General features: G+C 39.4%; 1 protein-coding gene and 1 long non-coding RNA gene across 5 annotated transcripts in view; both read left to right on the top strand.

The window, feature by feature from the left end:
• Positions 1-8,339: 8,339 nt before the first annotated feature.
• The window catches only part of LOC142098222 (uncharacterized), a 29,362-nt gene continuing 15,974 nt past the window's right edge, over positions 8,340-21,727 (top strand). For all 4 annotated transcript variants that reach the window (XR_012678309.1, XR_012678313.1, XR_012678311.1 and 1 more), the window contains exons 1-3: positions 8,340-8,376; positions 12,031-12,119; positions 21,507-21,567. This is a non-coding gene — a long non-coding RNA (uncharacterized LOC142098222). The remainder of the gene's footprint in view (positions 8,377-12,030; positions 12,120-21,506; positions 21,568-21,727) is intronic.
• Positions 15,069-16,462, top strand: LOC142109175 (uncharacterized). Its single transcript, XM_075193263.1, has 2 exons — positions 15,069-15,265; positions 15,743-16,462. Exons 1-2 carry the CDS (start codon positions 15,160-15,162, stop codon positions 16,366-16,368), a joined length of 732 nt encoding a protein of 243 aa, XP_075049364.1. The 5' UTR covers positions 15,069-15,159; the 3' UTR covers positions 16,369-16,462.

Raw genomic sequence — 21,727 nt, forward strand, 5'->3', positions numbered from 1 at the left:
AAACTTCTCTTTATATAGGCCAGTGCTAACCATGTAACAATGGCTGTCCTTATGTCAGACATTTGTGATGAAATGGGTGTGGCAAACTTCTTATTTAGTTGTCATATGGGTGGGGCTGCTTGAGGTGAGCCCCACCCAAGTTATGTAAGAATAACTTATAGGCTCTTTTAATTGGATAAGGAAGCAGGGAGGGACAAAACATATTTCCTGCACCAGAAGATTGCACTTTAAAGCAGAAATACCACATGTGTTTTTTTAAAGTTACCTTCAAATTTTCATCTGGAAAAACATGTACATTGTATTTCTTACATGAAAAACTTACAGAAATTGTTATAGCAGGCGCTCTCTGTATTGTATATTTATCATTAATATGGTTTTTGTATTGAAATGGCAGGTGGTGGTTTTCCCTTATTGACCTTTTCCTCAATTCTCATTGCAGCTGCTCATCTCTCTGTTTTATATACAGAGATATCCCTTCTGATTGACTGTTCGCTTATTGACCCTCTTCTCCAGGAGCAAATAGTGAGCAAATAGAGTCTAATATAGAGGGGTAAACGAGGGCTGTTGGCTGAATTTTTATTTCAAGAGTCTAATAGAAATGTAAACAAGCTGCCAGGATACCAGGTACTTGCTTCAAGGATAAGTGATACATTTTTCATTTTAACTACAACCACAAACCTTAAAAACATTAAAGCACAGGAAGGGTAACTATAGAGAAAGAAAAGTTGGGAGAAGACTAGGACGAAGGAGGGAGCGTCTTGGTGGGTGGGAGACAAAGTCCATTGGGACAGGCTGGAGGGAGACGAGTGTGAAGAGATTAGAAGCACTGAAAGGAGTGTCAATGGGGATTTTGAAATCTAATAAAGAGGTAAACAACCTGGTTGAACTACAAGAATAACGGGTACATACTTCAAGGATAATTGATACATTTTCTAGTCCTCGTGATACTTTTTTACACTTCAACTACAACTCTTCAAAACATTTAAGCACAGGAAGGGCAAGTATAGATAAAGAGGAAAGATATTCCCTCATGAGTTTAAAGTCTAATAAATAAGTAAACATTGGCTTTGGGGGAATTTTATTTAATTAACAGAACCTACCAGGATAAGTAGCAAAAAGGACCTGACTGAAGAACAAGCTACAAGGATAACTGGTACATACATCAAGGATAATTTATACATTTTCTAGGGTTCATAACACATTTTTCTTCTTCAATCACATCTCAAAACACAGGAAGGGTAAGTATAGAGAAAAAATATTTTCTATTGATTTAAGTCTAATAAAAAGGTTTCCAGACAACAGGAGGTTCAAGATGTGAATAAAGTATAAACGAAAAGTATAATGTAATTTAAAGCATTGTTACTTAGATAGGTTTTACATAAATATTATATTTTATTTGTATTATGAACCGATTCAATAAAATCAATTTAAAGTATTATATTGAGTCCATTATGTTTTTCTATAGGCATTAAATGGTATCATACTATACAGACCAATTACTATTGGGCAGTTGTTGGTGCATGTAAATGTCATGTTTTGAGGTGCAGGGAGATCAGTATGCCGTGAAGGTTATTTATAGATTGGAAGTTATTGTAAGAATATTCAGGTTTCACACCAACTAATCTGATGAAAGCAGCACACTATTTTTTTTTAGGTGAACCGAGTGTGTTGATATAACTTTCCTAGAATTTGAAGACTTTCTGGGTATATTTTTCTTTTTGAAGAGATGCCTCCACCCAGTCCACTCTCATAATGACATGAGTTCAAAAGATCAAGTAGTGGGGGTGCTCTGGATCGACATGTAGAGAATGTATTTTCTAGTTGTTAATGTTGCTATGATATTATTATGCTTTTTCACATAAAAAATGGTCCACTTGCCTCCAATACTTCAAGCGCTGCATGAAAGAGGCAATTGGAACTCCATTTGTACCAACTCTTGCCTCATCTCAAAATGTTCAAGTCACATTGAAGCCAAATTCAACATGCTTTACAGGTGGTAACTTGACCTTCTCACACTACACATAATTTACAATCCTACTCCTCCCGATGTTCAATCTAGACACCACAAAGTAATGATGAAAATGAAAAGTTCTTCAATAACTAGTGGGGACACTAAAGGTTATCTTAAAACATTATGTAATATCTGCCGCCCGAAGGACATTTAATATAAATATAGAAGCTGGCACTGGCTGGGACTACATAACCCAGAGTCCTCGGTGGCCAGAAAGATATTGCGCAATTGCACTAGAACTGAAAATGGAGTGAGTCAGTTACAGTAGAGAAAGGAGGAATAGTGATTTTACTGGACACCAGGGTGAGGGAGAGAGAAGCCAGACCTATGTGAGGAGAGGAAAACTAATTGAGACAGATCTGTGAGAAGATAAATATATACTAATGAGACTAACTATTAAGAGATGTATATTTAGATGTATTTGTAGAAATCAGCATGTATTAGACAAAGCATGTGATGATAGAATTATATGTAAAGAGAATTATCTATTATTATTACTATTATCTTTGACTTATAAGGCGCTACAAAGGGTCCTCAGCGCCGTACATTACATATACAGAAAACAGAGAACCAAGACACAACATGATACAAAAATGTATACAAACACAGGTGACAGGGTAAAGCAAATCAGATTATTTCTGGGACAGATAGTGAAAGGGATGGTAGAAATCAGCGAGAAGAAGGCCGAATCTTAAGAAAACAGGGAAAACAGGGCTAACGAAGCAGACCAAGAGGTTCAGAGGGTGATGGAATAGTAGAAGGAGCACACAGGGAAAGAGGGCCCTGCTCATGAGAGCTTACATCTATGGATCCAAAGTGTCTGCGAGGAAAAGCTTAATTAAAAAGAAAATCAACCCTCAGGGAAAAGAAAGTGTTATTATCCTCAGGTTGCGAATAATTATTTATATAGTGTAACAAATTAGCATTTAATGGCCCAATGTCTTATCAAAGTGAAAAAGGCATCTTGAACGTTTGCTGCAATTCTACCTGGGAGTAGAACAATGTTATGTTGGGGGTATGGCTGTAACACAATGGGTTCAATCCAGGAAAGGAAGACCTAAGGTATTTGGTCACTACTTTTAGCTTCTGCATGAATGCTTGAATCCCTGACACCAGCTATGTAATACACTATTTAAATATGCATAGCATACTTATAGTATATAACATAAACATACAAATATCAAAAATAGAGATGTTCACTGGCTTTGGATTTGGTTTTGGATCTGGATTAATTTAGTGGTTTGGTCTTGGTTTTGGCAAATCCCCCCTAGTGTGTTTTGGCTTCAGCTTTGGTTTTGGATCTATATTCCGCTCCCTCTTTACTGCATATGACTAGCCGGAGTTTCTGAAGTATTGGTACTTTTTGTTCATTGTTCTGTATGGTTTCACCCTGTATAGTCTACTGTTAGTACTGTGTGCGGCGCTGCGGATACCTTGTGGCGCCTAACAAATAAATGATAATAATAATAATAATATATTCTTTAGAAAAATGGATAAAATATGCTAAAATCCCATAATTTTGCTCTTTTTTTGTTCCTACATTATTACTATTATTATTATTATTATTATTATGATTAATCTCAATAACACTAATTTCAAGTAATTTGCAGTCAATTTTGACCACCTCTCAGGTCACAATATTATTTTCATGCACTTTTGGATAAATACTGAAGCGACCTGACTGGATGCTAAACAACAGAGCAGTGACTCAAACACATGGCAGTTCCTAGCACATCTAGGAAACATTGCGACACAGCAGTGTCAGTAAAGAATAGTGGTGCAATTAGCAATGGAGCAATGTAGCTCTCCTCTTTGTGTTTTACCTATATAACACAGTATAATTTGACTGCAAATTCAGAAGACCAAGCCTGCCAGCCCTAGTATTTGTAATTCAGCAATGATAATTAGCAATGGAGCAATGAGGCTCTCCTCTTTGTGTGTAACCTATATAACACAGTACAATGTGACTGCAGATTAACATTAAGCCTGCCAGCCCTTTTATTTGTACTGCAGCAATGACAATTAGCAATGGAGCTCTACTCTTTGTATGTAACCTATATAATACAGTACAATGTGACTGCAGATTTACACCAAGCCTGCAAGCCCTAGTATTTGTATTTCAGCAATGACAATTAGCAATGGAGCAATGGAGCTATCCTCTTTGTATGTAACCTATATAATACAGTACAATGTGACTGCAGATTTACACCAAGCCTGCCAGCCATAGTATTTGTATTTCAGCAATGACAATTAGCAATGAAGCAATGGAGCTCTCCTGAATGTCACTGTAGACTTTGAAGAACGCTGCTACCCCCTCCTGGACCCAAGGTAGGGCGTATTAAATCAATAAAATAAGGTCCATGGATTTACAGTGGCCCAAATCGTCCCCCCCAAATGTATCACCAATTTATGGGGTACCCCACGTCTAGCTAGTTCAGCCTCCAGAAGCTCCCCAAACCCAGATCATCGTAAACCCCTATGACCTATCCAAGAGACCACTACGGACCCGGGACAGAAAAGGTGTGCCCAGTTGCTCTATGCAACACAGCCCAATGGATATATGAGTGTCCCAGCACCCAAATCTGCAGCGGAGCCTGGTGGTCTGTCATTCAGGAAAGAAACTAACAAACGCTAGCATACATGAGCAGCGGTAAATTAAAACAGGAGGAGCGGGAAGTCTGAGTAGAGAACCCCGAAAAGGAAAAGGAATGAGAAAATGAACAAATGAATAGAAGGACAAGAGGAGAACCTCAAACACCCAGCAGCACCAGCAGTTCACCATACCAGAACTGTACACGCTTATGAGGTAAAACCATTACCATGCCCCCCCGCCCCGGCTGATGGCTGATTGCTCGCCTCCGATGGTTGGAGGCGAGCAACTTCACTAGCAATTATAACAGGGCAGTAGGAGAAACCACCCTAGGGGCTAACGCAACCCAACCCCCCCTACTCAGCTGGTCTGATCATAATATGACTGCAGCCAATAAAGCACAACCATAAGGTATAGCAGTGTAAAAACTGTGCATAAAACCATATAGCTGAAGTGTATGAAACATAAACCTAAGGGACTGCAGCAACAGAAGGGACTGTATTGCAAATACTGTATAGCAAATGAAATCAATGCTCAGGCTAAGGTGCAATGCCAATAACTTCAAGTCAAGCCCGCTCTCACGGGATTAATGACCCCACCCAATGCGTAAATGTGAGGCCAGAAATACTGGTCTTCATTCATACTGTGGCTCTGCAGACCCAAAGACTACAAGATAACATTGCCACCTGTAGGGGGGATTGGAGCAGCCTCAAAGGCACATGAGGGTGAGCTACTTCCTGGTACTGGAGTGGTCACTGGCATCTGCTGAGACTACAAGACTTATTTTATAATGCTATTTGTCTCTGGAAACTAATAAACATTGCTCCATTTGGAAGTTGGAACTAAATAGAATTTAAATCTATAGATATAAAACGCCACCGTAGTAGTAACAATGGTTAATGTGCTAATTAGTATGTAGACGATTGATACATGTACTATGAGTAACCAAATGTTTGTGATTGGTTAAAGTGAGTTGAAAAGAAAGCTAACCAAACAAATGCCATCTCTGAGGAAGCCACACATCAGTCAGTTGGAACACCTTTGAACCGTGATCACAGGCCTTAATTATAACTCTACTGATTGAATCGACTGGCTTAAGGAGAGATCACAATCTCAGTTGGATTCCACCATCAATATTGCACATTCCCCCTTTTTTCGAAGCCTGGAGTGGGATAAGATCGATATAACGGAGTGAGAACAAGTTTAAATTACAGAAGAGTGATTCGGTTTGTAGCTCTAGCAGGCGGAGCTAAAAGCCGCTTGCAGGACATGAGTCAGATGTACTGAGTATAATCTGAATCTCCAGGTTGTTATACTGATGGCTGTATCATATGAATGATCGTGACTGAAAAAGGAATTGTGATCCACATAATAGTGTGGTGTATATCATACAACGAATGTGCGGAATTTAATAGATACAATCGTGTCTCGCACTGTGGGCTAATCCAGTGATCTCTTATTATCAAACATTCTGGATTATGCAATTAATTATTGTCTATGAGACCTTTTATTTCTTTTTCACCCTATATGGGCACTATAGGTGATTTTAAAAAAAAATTAAGACCAAAATTAGTCCGGATTAATGGTTTGGTGAAGTAAGTTTTAAAATTTTCTTTTCTTTTTAATTATTTGCTTTATATGTGTATTAATGGTTGTACAAATAAATTTTATTATATATTTTAAATCTGCGGTGGTATTTATTACAAAGGATCTATTTGCGCTTTTGCTTTTTTGTTTTCTTCCATTATAATTGAAGTTGATGCACAACAACTTTTATAAATAAGCAGCAATTTTTTCCTATCTAAGTATATTAATTGTTATTTGAATCGGTTTTGTATCTATACTATACAAGGTTTAGACTGATATCATCAGCGCCAGGTTTTTATGCCCATTTGTGTTTAAAAATGTAGAAATCCAATTATGTCAGTGACTGCTGTGCAAAATGTTGGTCATAATGTGTGATAATAAAATGGAATGCCAGAGGCCTAGGCATGTCTATTTCTCAGTATCCCAAACTCCTAGTCATCTTGATGAGGGACATTTAAGTAGCAGGACAATAGGAGTATTTACACTTAGCCCACAAGGACACTGGATTTTCTAGTAGTGGGGGCTGAATGAAAGAATCCCTAAAAGAGCATCTATCTCAGCCCCTGGTTCCCTAAGAAGAACAGAGAATCCTCAATTCAAAGAGAGGAGATTCTTTTTTCAAGCAAGTGATTGATTGAAGATCTTAGTCTAAATCCTTACATACCCCTAACATTCTGAAAATACACATATAACTAGCACGTCTTTAACATTCAGATTTGTTCTAGACCTATTAATGTGTTAAAGCGGCTCTGACCTTGAGTGGAATTACTTTGGCCTAGCAAGCTCCTCAATGACCATTCCTCTACCCCAAGATTATTCCATCATTACCAGACACCCTCTAGCTGTGCACTATTAATTAAAGAGGGGAACTTTTATCCACAAATACACAGGTGGATGGAGGCAGTAGAGAGGACTATCCAAATATTACAGTAAATATATTTACACTTACTATGGTCAGAGAGACTGATTTTATAAACTTGTGTTAAGTTTGCTTATAAGAAACAAGCCTCTATACTTGACAATGCTAGACCTCTCAGCCATTATTTAAAAATATTTTTTTGTTTGTTTTGCTTTTATGGGATAAGACTGTTGCTTATATTTAGTAAGCAATATTAAAATTCCTTAGATTGGCATTTTATAAAGAATTCATTTTGCATTTCAGCTTCATCTGCCAGGAATTGATTTTGATTCCAGCAGCCCATGAAGTAAATATTTGTCATAATAATAATAATAATAATAATAATAATAATAATAATAAAACAGCTTACAGGACCCTCACCTGAAAAAGGATTAATTACGGAGAATAACAAGCAGCAGATGGCTGGCAAATTTTGGCCTGGGGAGCAAGACTCGACTCAGCAGCCAATTTTAAAAGAAAAAAAATGCAGGTGGCCCAGTGACCCAGCCCTCGGCAGCCCATTATGGGACCGGCCCTGGGGGCAGTTGCCCCCCAGCCCAGTCTGCCCCTGATAACAAGGTAAGTTATCTGGTGGAGACACAGAATTGCTTGCAGTAACATATAATGTCATTTTTCAAATTTAAAATCAGGTTTATTTGCACTATGCAAGTTTTGAACATTTTATTCTGCACAAAGCAAATATTTTCGAATAGTCCACATGTACCCGTGCAAAAGTATTTCTGCTCCATTATAATTTGTCACAAATATTTCTCCTGATTGGCTGCCTATTTGGATTACTTATTTGTTATTTCGATTCGGATTGCTGCAGGAAGGAAGATTCCTATTTTATTTATAAAGCAGTAAACAATTAAGGTGGGTGTGTTTATTATGCAAAATGTAAATTTTGCACTGACTAAGAACGCTAACAAGTAGCATCTCTGGGCTGTCGTGGGGTATAGTATATGCATTTGTACGCTTGTTGTACATCTGATGCAGAAAAAATGCCAGATTCAGACTGGCCCACCGGGGAGCCAGGAAAATTCCTGGAGGACCACACTGCCAGAAGGCACCGCCCCCTTTCCATTGGGATGGGGCCAAGACAATGCACTCAGGGCCCCCACAGCCAGTCAGGGAGTGGAGGTGCAGCGTGCTGCTGCTCAGTAATACTGAGGACTGTTTCCTGCTCAGGCAGGAAGTCCTCTGTTCAGCCACTCAGAGCATAGACACGCCCCCTAACTACACTACCACTGCCAGAGGAAGAACATGGAGGCAGCACAGCAGAAGATAAGTGTGTGTGAGCTTGTGTGTTAGTGTGTGTGTTAATTATTTGCACTATTATTATTGCTATCTTCATTTATTTCAAGTTTATTATGGATGATATTACCCTGGTAGGGATTAATTACCGGTGTTATCTTGCAATCCTTCATATGCTGCTCTTTTAAAATGTGCCTTTCCCAAGAATAATAACTTACAAAACTCCTGCCAATGTCCAACAAAGAGTCCTAAATATATCCTATATACAGTACAGTTTTTTTTATTTCTAAACACAAGCTGCATATCTATGCAATATCTATAATGAAAAAAGACTTTAATTTTTGCATTACAGATTTAATTCTATACAGAGAATATATATTTATAAACACTTCCATTTGCTGTCACATTAATGTTTTTATATGTTTAGGTGTTATATGTTTGGTCCATTTTACTTCCTGTAAGCTGTGACAGCTCCACTGTGAGTCCTGGTATAAAAGATAGTGTTAGTAATACGATAGTGTTTGCCTGTTTTCTCTGGATTTTTGAGTTTGTTAAATAGACCCCTAAATGCTTTAAAAAATCTTATAAGCTATATTCCTATTTAAAGTAAGGAAGGGGGGGGGGAATTCAATTGGCCACGTTACTGTAAAAAGTAATGCGTCCTGCGCACTATTACTAGAGATGAGCGGGCTCGGATATCTGAAATCCGAGCCCACCCGAACGTTGCCGATCCGAGCCGGATCCGAGACAGATCCGGGTATTCCCGCCAATTGCAAAACTGAAACCGAGGCTCTGAGTCATAATCCCGCTGTCGGATCTCGCGATACTCGTATTCTATAAATTCCCCGCTAGCCGCCGCCATCTTCACTCGGGCATTGATCAGGGTAGAGGGAGGTTGTGTTAGGTGGTCCTCTGTCCTGCTATATCTCGTGCTGTGCTGTGCTGTGCTGTTCAGTTCTGTGCTGTGCTGTGTTCTGCTCAGTCCAGTGGTGCTGTGTCCTGTGCTCTGTCCTTCTAAGGGCATTGTTATTTCCCCATTATTCCCAAGTTATAAAACATTTAAAAAAAGTTATAAAAAAAAAAAAAAATAATAATTATTAAAAAAAGAAATTAAAAAAAAATATCCAAAAACAATCCTGCAGTATAAGTCCATTGGTACTGCAATATTACAAAGTTCACTGATTCTGCAGTATAAGTCCATTGGTACTGCTATATTACAAAGTTCACTGATTCTGCAGTATAAGTCCAGTTGGACTAAAAACAATATTGTGAGGTGTGAGGTGTTCAGAATAGACTGGGAATTAGTGGAAATGATTGTTATTGAATGTTATTGAGGTTAATAATAGCGTAGGAGTGAAGATAAACCCAAAAACTTGATTTTAACACTTTGTATGTTTTTTTCAAAATAAATCTGAATCCAAAACCTTAAATCCGAACCAAAACCTTTCGTCAGGTGTTTTGCGAAACAAATCCGAACCCAAAACCTCAAGCAAATCCGAATCCAAAACACGAGACACCAAAAGTGGCCAGTGCACATCCCTAACTATTACCGATATTACGGCAATAATGCACCTAATTACCGTTAATACGGTAATTCCAATTCCGGCTTTTTCAGGAGCTGTGAGCAGAAATCTGAGTTAAAATTACCGTATTAACGGTAAAAGACTTAGTGCGTTGGTATTCTCAGGGGAATTGAATTCCCCCCTAAAAGTCAAATACAAACTGCAAAAGTAACTAGCCTGCTATGTGAAAATAAGTGCACTGGTAATCTTGATTAGTTACTAACAATATGGAGCTTTGATTTTCAGTGTACAATTGTCATGTATGATTCACCACATTTGTCTTGTTCTATTGGCTCACAGATCTTCTGCATGTATTACATGTGTATGAGAAATGTGTGAGTCTGTGTGTATCATCATCATCAGCTATTTAAATAGCACTACTAATTCCGCAGTGCTGTACAGAAAACTCACTCACATCAGTCCCTGCCTCATTGGAGTTTGCAATCTAATCCCCTAACATACACACACACAGATAGACTATGGTCAATTTGAAAGCAGCCAATTAACCTACTGGTATGTTTTTGGGATGTGGGAGGAAACCTGAGCACACGGAGGAAACACACGCAAACGCGGGGAGAACATTCAAACACCTCACAGATAAGGCCATGGTCGGCAATCGAATTCATGACCCCAGTTCTGTGAGACAGAAGTGCTAACCACTAAGCCACCGTGCTGCCCATGAGGGAATGTGAGTGTGTGCGCGAGTCAAGCTTTGTATAATAGGTGCAATAGAGGTGAAAACTCAGGGTGGTGGGTGGTGTTGTGGAATTTCAGAAAGTTTGGTGATCTATGTCTATGAGTTCACTGTACAGTTTGGGTAATACACAGTCTATTGAGCGCATTTTCATCTTCTTGCATTGGCTTTAGTTTTCCCAAGTCCTGTACCTGCATTGCCTCCCCCTTATCTATCCCTCCCCTCCTCCCTTCCCTTTCCTGTATCCTTTAAAATTTACAAAGGCCAAAGGAGACGAATTTTCTGTTTGTTTACCATTTTATATGATTGTTCTACACATTTGTTTCCGTTACAAATAAAGAATTTTAAAAAAATATATATATATAGAATTTTTTTTAACTTAAACTTAAATTAATAATGTTTATTTTTATCTTTTTGGTACTTGTCAAGTATGGACGCTATGTTTCTACTTTCACATGAGTCACTGTTTTCAAATATTCTATTGCCTGACTGACGTAATGACTTCTTCACTGATGTGAGGCCGGCAAAAGGGTAGCCGTTCAAGTGGAAAAGTGTCTCAGCGCTCAGGAAATGCAGTGGCATCCATATAAGTACCAAAAAAAATACACTTAATTAAAGGAATAAAGTTTAAGTTAAAGAAACATTTTATATAAGTTATATATTAATTATATTTTAAATATTTTGCACCTGAAAGGCTATTTTTATTTTGTGGGCTTATCACACACCCTCTAATAACTGGCCTCTCTTGTGGCTGGACACACCTCTTCTGGTGGCTGGCCATGCTCCTACACCAGCACACAAACAATGTTTCATGGGCCCCAACCATTAAATTCCCCCTGTGGGCCCTTAATGCCCCAGTCCAACACTGAATACTGCTGTGTTTTAGATGAATTTATCTTGAGATATGTGCAACTCACTATACCGATGTAAGTCTTTATAGTAAGTGTGTAAAAGTATTTTTTCCAACAGAATTTTTACACACAAGTTCAGGGTACAAAATGCATCCTACTATAACTGAGGTCCATATTGAACATATAAATATTCCAGTACTTATTGCAATTTTGGTTTGTACAGGTTACAAATTTGATTACCAGTAAAGTCTGTTTAGGAATTGTGAAAATAGTTAGACTCATCCTGATCAAGGAACCTAGTTTTACTAGATATGATCAGTGTAGTTGCTTTTGAAGACGCCACTATGACGGTACCTTAAATAATTAGAATTGAGCTATTATAAGGGACAATTTAGTGGTGTCTCACCTAATGAAAACTGACAGATACATTTTAAAATATCTGACCATGGCATGTAAAGTACAAGCTGGTGTTGGTACATAACTATTGGACTGTGTTCATGTCATTACATACTATAGCTTGGAGAAGGTGCCCTCTAATTGTAATGTATTGTCTCGCTTACATCTCCTTTTTTTCATTTTTTAGGTCATTTGTTCCTTAAAAGACTGCAGTGACTACAAAAGCTACATTGATAAAAAAAAATTGACTGAAACAAACAATATTTAAAGGAACTGGTAATTAAACAAAAACCTAATTACCCTAGTATATGTTATTAATATATAAATGTACCAATATATTACTTATTAAATCCTACATAATCCTTATAAAATTAAATCTCCCAAACTATTTTCCGGTCAGAGTTGGTACAATGAAACCTCATCTTTAACCTAAACTTACAGGCACGGGAGTATCTGGAGGGTTTTCTAGAGTCTGACAGCCACAGTGACATCATGGACCCACCAGAAGAATGTGGAATGTGTCGAAGGCAGTTACTGGAGATGAGATTGTGGGCCTGATTCATTTAGGCACGCAAAATTGACGTATTGTGCATTTTTTTTAAATGTCCGTATTCAACAAGAAGCGGATGCAAAGATATCTGTCTATGAATATGGGTCTAGCTGCGCTCTGCTCTAACAAACAATACACTCCCATACCTATGTGGAAAATAAAGTCACAAAAGAATGCACAGAAATAAAAATATTTAATTAAAGTCACCTGGTAATATAGTAATTGATGACAAAACATTAAAAAAAAAGTTTCCATTTTGTTTTCTTCCTTAAAATACATTTATTAGGATGTTAGTAGTGTTTACTGTATATAAAATGCATTTTTACAGTTGCCCCTGATAGCAAACACATGTTCTAGCTTTTATACGTGAACATCATCACTAGTAGTAGGCACTTACACCAGACCTGTAACTGGTTGATGTAATTCAACAAAAAAATACAGATGCTGCTGCAGGCGCTTGAGCTTGGCACGCACCTACTGTACATTGACTATGTGTATATACATTCCCCTTCCCATTCCGACCCTGAGAATGTAGGCTGTAGTAAGGGTCATTTGCGCTTGAAGATGAATTGGACATTGCTGCCTTCTCTTGCGTATGATTTGTTTCTTGGTATGAGCAGAGTGATTTTTTGCAAAATACGGCACGTATTGATATGCACGTGCCTTAACGAATCAGGCCCTGACTCTAGGGAGGTAGCCTTATGGCAGCTCTGGAAGGCTGCTTCAGCTCCTTTACACTCTTGTTGCCCTTGGCAGTGTTCATCAAGAATCTTGCAGGAATAAAATCATCTGCTCATTGGTTAGATTGCAGATTCTATCCATGATTCATTGTCTGGAGGCATCAGGTCAGTATCGTCTTCTTGCTGGTTGCTTCCATACATTCAGCCCACCTAAGGACACACTCAAAGCTGGTAGCAAATCCCACATGCCTGTTAGACGGAGTTGTCTCCATCTCCCAGAGTCAGGTTTTTTAGGGTTCTGAAGTGAATGCAAATCAAACCAGTAAAAATAATCTCTTGATCCATAGTCCAGGGTCCTCTCAGGGGAACCACCTTATTGTCCTCTAGTGCACTCCCTGTAAAACAGGGCTCCAGACAATGTGCCTATTCTGCCTTTGGGATCCCATGAACATACAACATCCACTGCTTGGAGAAGCCTTCAACTGGGTTAAACTGGGAAGTCATATCTTCCAATCAGTCGATAACTTACAAAGAACACTTCTTATTATTTATGCCCATGTGTTAGTCAATGGTGGATCACAAAGACTTGGCAAGTACCTTTTCTCTAAATATCAGATATCCTGAGCACTGGGATGAGCTTATCCTACTGCTTGACACCAAGGGCTAGATTTACTATCAGGCGTGTTGCATGGCGGCTTGAAGCCGCCATGCATCGCAGCGGTTTTCCGGCGTGTTTGCATTGCAAACAGCCGGATTTACTAATGGGCGCATATCAGCTTCAATTTGAAGCCGCCGGCGATGTCACGGCGGGATGTAATGCTCAAAGCCGCCGGCGGCTTTGAATAGAACATGGCGCTTTTGCTTTAAATAACGGCGCTTTTGTGTAAAGGCGGTTTTTTTGAAAATTACACCTGTCTCCTGGCCTGTTACTATTGGCTATTTTCAAAGTCAGGAGATTTGACATCACAAGCCCTATATAAACCACTGGCCTGACACTTTTTTCTCTGATAGGGTTTTGAGGAGTTTTGTGAGAGGAGTTTGGAGGATAGTGGTTTGCTGAGAGTTGGTGAGAGTTGGAGTTTGGTGGATTGGTGGAGCGATATCTGTTTGAAGTGTGAGTAGTCCTGTGGTATTTTCCTGTTTTGTACATTTATTTTCTCATTTATTTTCTGTCTTGTATTTTTTGTATTTGACTTGTCCTTTGTCTGTGTTACTTGTGTGTGACTGTGTGGAGAGTGTGTCTGTAGGTAGTGTAGTTTGTTCTTTGTGTTTGTAAGTCCTTCAGTGTTTTGTGTTTTTCTGTCTTCTGGGTAAAAATGTCCAGAGATAGGAGGGGAGAACAGGCTGAGGAGAGGGAGATGGAGGTTGAGGGGTCAGAGGAGGGAGAGGGAGAGGTTGAGGAGACAGGACAGGGCAGGAAGACCAAGACAGGGAGGAATGTGCGCTTCTCACATGATGAGAATTGTGTGTTGGTGCACAACATCATTCCCTGCTACGAGGTCATCCTAGGGAACCTGGCAGCCCGGACTCCTCTAAGGCGGCGTCACCAACTGTGGGGGAGAGTCTGTGAGGCCATGAACGCGGTGGGCCCACTGAAGCGGACAGTGGCACACTGCCGCAAGCGCTTCTCTGATATTAAGAGGAGGCTTAAAGAGAAGATGGCCCAGGAAAGGAGGTCGACAAGGCGCACGGGTGGTGGCCCCCCACTTCGTATGGAGTACACCACGTACGAGGAGGAGCTGCGCCAGATGATGCCGGCTGAAATTGTAGAGGGCATAAATGTCCAGGACACCGACTCGCCCTCTTTTGGCCAAGTAGTTGGTGAGTTATTTGTTTTTTTTACCCTAACAGTATTTTAACTGCTTTTCTCTTTTTAAAACTGCTTTTCTCTTTTTAAAACTGCTTTTCTCTTTGCAAACGTTTTTTCTTAATTTTTTTTTTTTGTTTTTGTTTTTCAAAGTGTATTTTTGCCTCTAATAGTTTGTAAAGGTTTTTTTTTCTCATAGAAAAAAAAATAAAAAATTGCAAACACATTTGTGCAATAAACAGTATATTTGGAAATTGTTTTTTTCTGGAAATACATTGTATGCTTTTTCTAATACATCCAGAATCGCCAGGACCGCAGTTCAGTCCCAGTCCCAGACCTACACCTCCACCTTCAGCGAGAGATTCGGGCACAGACGAGCAAGCAGGTGCGTGATTTCTGTTTAGGAGAGAAATAATGGAGTTACTTGATTTTCTGTGCAAATGTTGCGGTCAATGTTGTTTTTTTTCCCTTTTTATTGTTTGCAATGAGAAGTTAGGGCTACATTTTACTAAACTGATATGTTGCCTATAGAAACCCATCAGAATATACCTTTACTTTATTTATTGCATTCAACAAAATGACAGCTAAAATCTGATTGGTTGCTATAGGCAACATCTCCACTTTTGATAGCATGCAGTTTAGTCAAAATAACCCAGCATGTACTACACAGTCCAAATGATAATGGGTATTAAAAGGATAATAAGTGCATCCGTAAGCAGGTAGCATAGGACTAGAAATCAGGAATGCAAACATTGTGAAAGAATCTGTAGTTGCTAAAGAATATTCTTTCCTATCCAGTGTTCGGAATGCAATATACAAACATATTATATACTATATACTTACCGTCATTTTTCATACACAGGGCCCTCTTCATACCAGCCACCTCAGGCGGAGTCCCTGGAAATGTCCCCTGAGCCAGAGGATCTAACGACCATCACCCTGGTAACAGTGGATGCCCCTGTGTCTGGCCTCCAGGAAGTTTCACCTGGCCCTGCTGAACCATCACACCACCAACCTGCACCTGAAACTATGGACCCAGCCAGAGAAATGGCGCTGTCTATTGGCGCATTCCAGCAGCAACAGACATTGGTCATGGACAGGCAAACTCGCCACATGGCACAAATTGCGGCCCAGTTGAGGCGAATACACCGCTCCACTAGCCAAATCCCTGCTGCAATAAACCGGCTGGCAAGCGCTTTGGAGCAGACAAATGTGCAGCTGGCCCAAATGTCTGGGTCTGTGGACGCCATGCATTCCTCCGTTCGTGAGGGGAATGCCAATGTTATCCGGCTGGCAGGCCAACTCCAGCAGGAACTGATTGCCCGCTTGCCGGCCCCTTTTTCATCGGCCTCCACCAGTACTGCTAGTACGCCGACCAGATCAACACATAGCACTCCTCCAAGGAGAGGTGCTCGCACCAGGGGTGGGCGAGGGAGGGGAGAGAGTGGCACCAAGCATAGCGATATGCCTGCAAAAAGGCATCACTAGCACAATGTTTGTTATTTATTAATGTTTTGTCAAGTTTCTATAACCATTATACGTTATTATTTATTGTGTTCTGCAATAAATGCAGTTAAATTTCTATTGTGTCAGTCTTTCTTTTCTGCACATTAAACAAGAGTATACTGATTTTTTAACAACTATGCACTAATTTCACTTAAACATTGACCTCTGACTGTCACATTCCAGGGATGTTCATATTTACCACATGAGGAGTACACACTATCCTGTTTTTAAAGGTTCCAATTTACAAAAATTTTAAAATAAAATACTAAAATTGCACTCACATAAAACACATTTTTGAGCAAAAAATGTTTTTCATACTATGTACTTACACGTAAAGTAGTTTGCAATTAGACGGTCTCTAATCTCCCTTCCGCCCTCTGTGCTCTGCACATCACCATGTGACACGGACCCCTTCTTCTTCACTGTCTACTGCAATAATCGGTGGGGTAAGTTGATGTATTGCTAGATTATGTATCAAACAGCCAGCCAGGATAATTTCAGACCCCTTTTCAGGTGCATACATAGCCACACAACCCGATTATTCTAGTAACCTGAACCTAGTTTACCAAAGTACAAAGGTACGCTATAACTAGAGATGGTCACTGACCCCCGTGTTTTGGTTTTGGATTCGGTTTTGGATCTGGATTACCGTCGTGTTTTGGTTTTGGTTTTGGTTTTGCAAAACCGCCATTGCGTGTTTTGGTTTTGGTTTTGTTTGGTTTTGTTTTGCTATTTTTTTGGAAAATCCATGTTTTTGGGCCTAAATTAACCCAATTTAGTGCTCCAACTGTTTTAGAGACAAGTAATCTAATTGTTGAGGTAATAAATCATCCAAAAAAACAGTTTAATTCTTCGTTGGTAGGCCTATTCTACACACAAAACAGATTGTCTTCCTCTCCATCTATGCATATTGGCAATGCAGCCATCGTCTTTGAATGTATATTACACCCTACACTTATAGTTAAATATGTAAAGAAATGGAAAAAGCCAGTTTGGTTTCTGTCTCTCAAGGCCCCCCTCCACTTGTATAAAATACCAAAAAATTCAGCCGTTATATACTGTACAATATAAATTGAAATGGACAAAGGCAGTTTGGTATCTGTCTGCATCAGATCCTCTCTCCACTAGGAGTAAAATAGAAAACTATTCAGCCGTTATATAATCTAGAATATAAATAGAAATTGAGAAAGGCAATTTGGTATCTGTCTGCATCATAATCATCAACATCATCATTAGCGCCCCCGTCGCCTACACAAATCTCCCCCTCATCCTCTTCTAATTCCAAAGTGGCATCCTCAATTTGGGTACCACCGGCTACACTCGGGCTATTAAGGCACACATCAGCAGAATGCTCACGATTAGACATCCCACTGTTGGATGGACTCTCCACAGGGATTGTTGTCATTTGTGAATCAGAGCAAATATTCTCCTGTAATGCCTCACTGTTATCTTGCAGCTCGGCTTTGACGCGTAACAGTAGTTGTGCACCAATTGTAGGCTGGGTAACTTTTTGGGATCTGCCACTAATAGCCAAAGGTGAAGGCCTCATTCTCTCTTTGCCACTGCGTGTGTAGAATGGCATGCTTGCAATTTTTTTTTTATCGTCACTTAACTTTTGCTCAGTTACACTTCTTTTTCGCTTTAATACAGTAAAATTTTTTTGGGTTTTTGTTTTTTGCACCAATTTGAAAACACTCTGTTGTTTGACATCGCCTTGGCCAGATGACGTACTGGGAACACTAACATCAGGACTGGTGACAGAACCTGGTTGCTCATTCAGATCATATGTGGACTGCTTTAAATCCATTCTGAGCGCAAACCACTGGGGAGTGCTAAAAATTATTTAGTAGATACTGCTGACAGATATGACTTTTGACAGCCAGAAATATTAATGCACAATTAGGGAGGACACCCCAAAAGCACTGAGGAGTGCTAAAAATTATTTAGTAGATACTGCTGACAGATATGACTTTTGACAGACAGAAATATTAATGCACAATTAGGGAGGACACCCCAAAAGCACTGAGGAGTGCTAAAAATTATTTAGTAGATACTGCTGACAGATATGACTTTTGACAGCCAGAAATATTAATGCACAATTAGGGAGGACACCCCAAAAGCACTGAGGAGTGCTAAAAATTATTTAGTAGATACTGCTGACAGATATGACTTTTGACAGCCAGAAATATTAATGCACAATTAGGGAGGACACCCCAAAAGCACTGAGGAGTGCTAAAAATTATTTAGTAGATACTGCTGACAGATATGACTTTTGACAGCCAGAAATATTAATGCACAATTAGGGAGGACACCCCAAAAGCACTGAGGAGTGCTAAAAATTATTTAGTAGATACTGCTGACAGATATGACTTTTGACAGCCAGAAATATTTATGCACAATTATGGGGGACACCCCAAAAGCGCTGGGGAGTGCCAAATATGAAGAAAAAATAATAAACCTCTATCCTCCTCTCTGCACTAGCGATTTTGGTTAGAGCAATTGCAAGAACAATATTGTATTCTCTGTCCCTGCTCTAATTAGCCTATGACTACACCCTGCTCTCTCCCTCTGTCAAATGGCGATGGATTGCTGTGGAGGCGTGTATTTATAAAGTTGAAGTATCGCGAGAACCGAGCCCCGAGATCCGACGACGTCACAATGACGTTCGGCCTCGATTTGGATTCGGAACGGGCGGGAGAGTACCGAGCTGCTCAGCTCGGTACTCGGATACCCAAAGTTCGGGTGGGTTCGGTTCTCGGAGAACCGGACCCGCCCATCTCTAGCTATAACACACCTCTACTAAATCAGTAAATAAATTGCATGGTGGGAAGACACAAGAGAAAAAGAAACCAAAACAACACTGCAATTACAAGACACTGGCCTTTTAACATATACAATCCCAAAGTAAAAAACTTTGTACATGAAATGGCCCTTTTCCTTCTGTTCTGATTGCCCAAATATCAGAAACAGCACACTGTTTGAGCAATCTCGCCGCTCACAAGCAGCGCTTTTTAATTTTGGTCTATTGAATGGCGGTTTTCCGGCGGCTTTATAAACCCCCTAATAGTAAATCCGGCTGTTTGTATGTTGAACATTGTTGAAACCGTCATGGCGATGTATACAGAGGCGGGTTTGGAAACATCATTTTTGGCCGTTTGGACGGCGGGTTTAGCCTTAGTAAATCCGGCGATGGCTAAACCACTGCCAAATCCGCCGAAATTCGGCGGGTTTACAAACACGCCTGATAGTAAATCTAGCCCCAAGTGTGATGATAATCAGGTGAAAAGACTGCCTGAGGCTCAACTTCACCTGGTATCCTCTCAACTATTTCTGTGTGATAACATGGCAAAAGCAGGCCACGTATTAGGAAATAGTGAATAGAGGAACTGGGTAGCAACGTATGGTTGGAATCTTAGCTCACAGACTGATGAAAAATAAAGGTAGCACCAGGCCTTAGAGTCTATATGATTTTGATGGGTCTGCTGCAACTGCCTGGATTCAAACTTAAACGGCAGTGTAGCAGCGATCAACCACCACCCCTTGTTCTTCAGCTGTCTATATTCTTCTCACAAGAATAAGCCAGATGGAAACTTCAATTCCTGGTCTCAACTTACCCAAACATTCTTACCCAGACATAGCCTTTCATACCACCAGAAATTCCCATGCTTCCTGGATGGGACAACTCAGTCGGGGCCTGGGGTTTATAGTCATAGGTTTTGTTTATTAGAAATGGCCTGGGGCAGGCAAGGCCATGGTGAAGGAATCAATTGCTGACCCCCACTGGGATGGCTCTGATGTGGCTGGGGACAATACACAATCTAATGCAAGTTCAAATGGCCATGATCAGTGGGGCTTTCGAATGTGTATCTAACCTTTGGTAGAGCTTGTGCTTTAGTCCTACTGTCTTATCGAAAACCTATGGAGGAGAACCTATTAAACCTGTAAAGGGGATGAGTGAACAAGTTGTTATACAATGGAAAACTGTGTGAGCAATACACTTTGGACGAATTTAACTAAAATCAACATGGGGAATCAATTGCTTGATTTATGGCTTGTGCAAAGGGGATCACAGGTAGGCCTAAACTTTAAAGTGGACAAATAAGTAAAGTGTGCTTTGTTTGGTCACCACATAAACTATAAGTAAAGATTAAAAAAGCAAGAAATAAATCCACAAAAAAATTGTTTTTTCTCGATCCATAAGCCTTATTCATATCTTCTAATTAAAAAAAGGTTTGTGAAACCTCACACTTTGTTTACAAATTATTACTTTGCGATATATTGATAATAAAACTCATATTAACATTATTTTTTGCTTTCTTTCAGGAGTATGTTTACAAACACAGCTTTTCCCGCTGAGTGTGTCAATGTAGTTTTTTTTTTGTTTATGCAGCATTGGGTGTCATAAACACTAGGATGTAGAACATTAAAGAGATAAACATAATCCCCAGATGGATTACTGCCATTGCGCAGTACATTACCTAGATCCTACAAGGACTTATTCACACAGGTGAATGCGCTGTACATGCAGTGTAGTATTTCTGAACTAACCCCATTCATAATGCACTACATCTACTTCTGGTGCACTGTACATGAAGTCATGGGGGTAACGTGTCACTGCATTCATATCTGACATCTATGTCATTGTGTGAAACAGCCCTAAAGATATAACTACTTATGTAATAACACCATACAGATAGGGGAAGATTTAATTAGGAGCGAGGTGCCAATGAACTAGCCTCAATGTTTGGATGCGCACAGTTCTGTCCATTATGATAAGGAATCTCCACTCCTTTTTCTACACACCAATATGGGATTCCATCCCCTACATCACATGGATGTGTCCTCGCAGACTGGTTTAGAGACATGTGGTGCTGAATTGAATCTTTACCATAGAAACCAATAATATATTTAAAATCATTAGTCTAACCTGTCTGATATCAATAAAGCTAATATTTCTTTGGTTGTTATGAATTTACGCCACTTGCACCATATAATTAGTTTAGTTATTTAGCATTTAGGTTTTTGTCATTATCACATCACTTACTGTAAGATTGAGCAGTGTATATAATGATCAAATTTGGTATGATTCTATGTTTAAAATATTTTCCATTATTGAACAGTTGTCCAAAAGGAGTACAGCAGAAAATAAAACAACCCTTCACAAAACACATATTTGAACAGGTAGGATGAATATTAGTACATGGAAAGTTAGCATGATCTAAAAAAAAAGTTTAATCTTATAATCCATAATTTATTGTTTTTTTATTAATATATTGCCTCATTGACATTAAGTTTCACATTCAAAATTTGATCTGAAATATATTATTGTTTAGATTAGATT

The sequence above is a fragment of the Mixophyes fleayi genome, chromosome 1 (assembly GCF_038048845.1).
Source record: "Mixophyes fleayi isolate aMixFle1 chromosome 1, aMixFle1.hap1, whole genome shotgun sequence".
Taxonomy (NCBI): Eukaryota; Metazoa; Chordata; class Amphibia; order Anura; family Limnodynastidae; genus Mixophyes; species Mixophyes fleayi.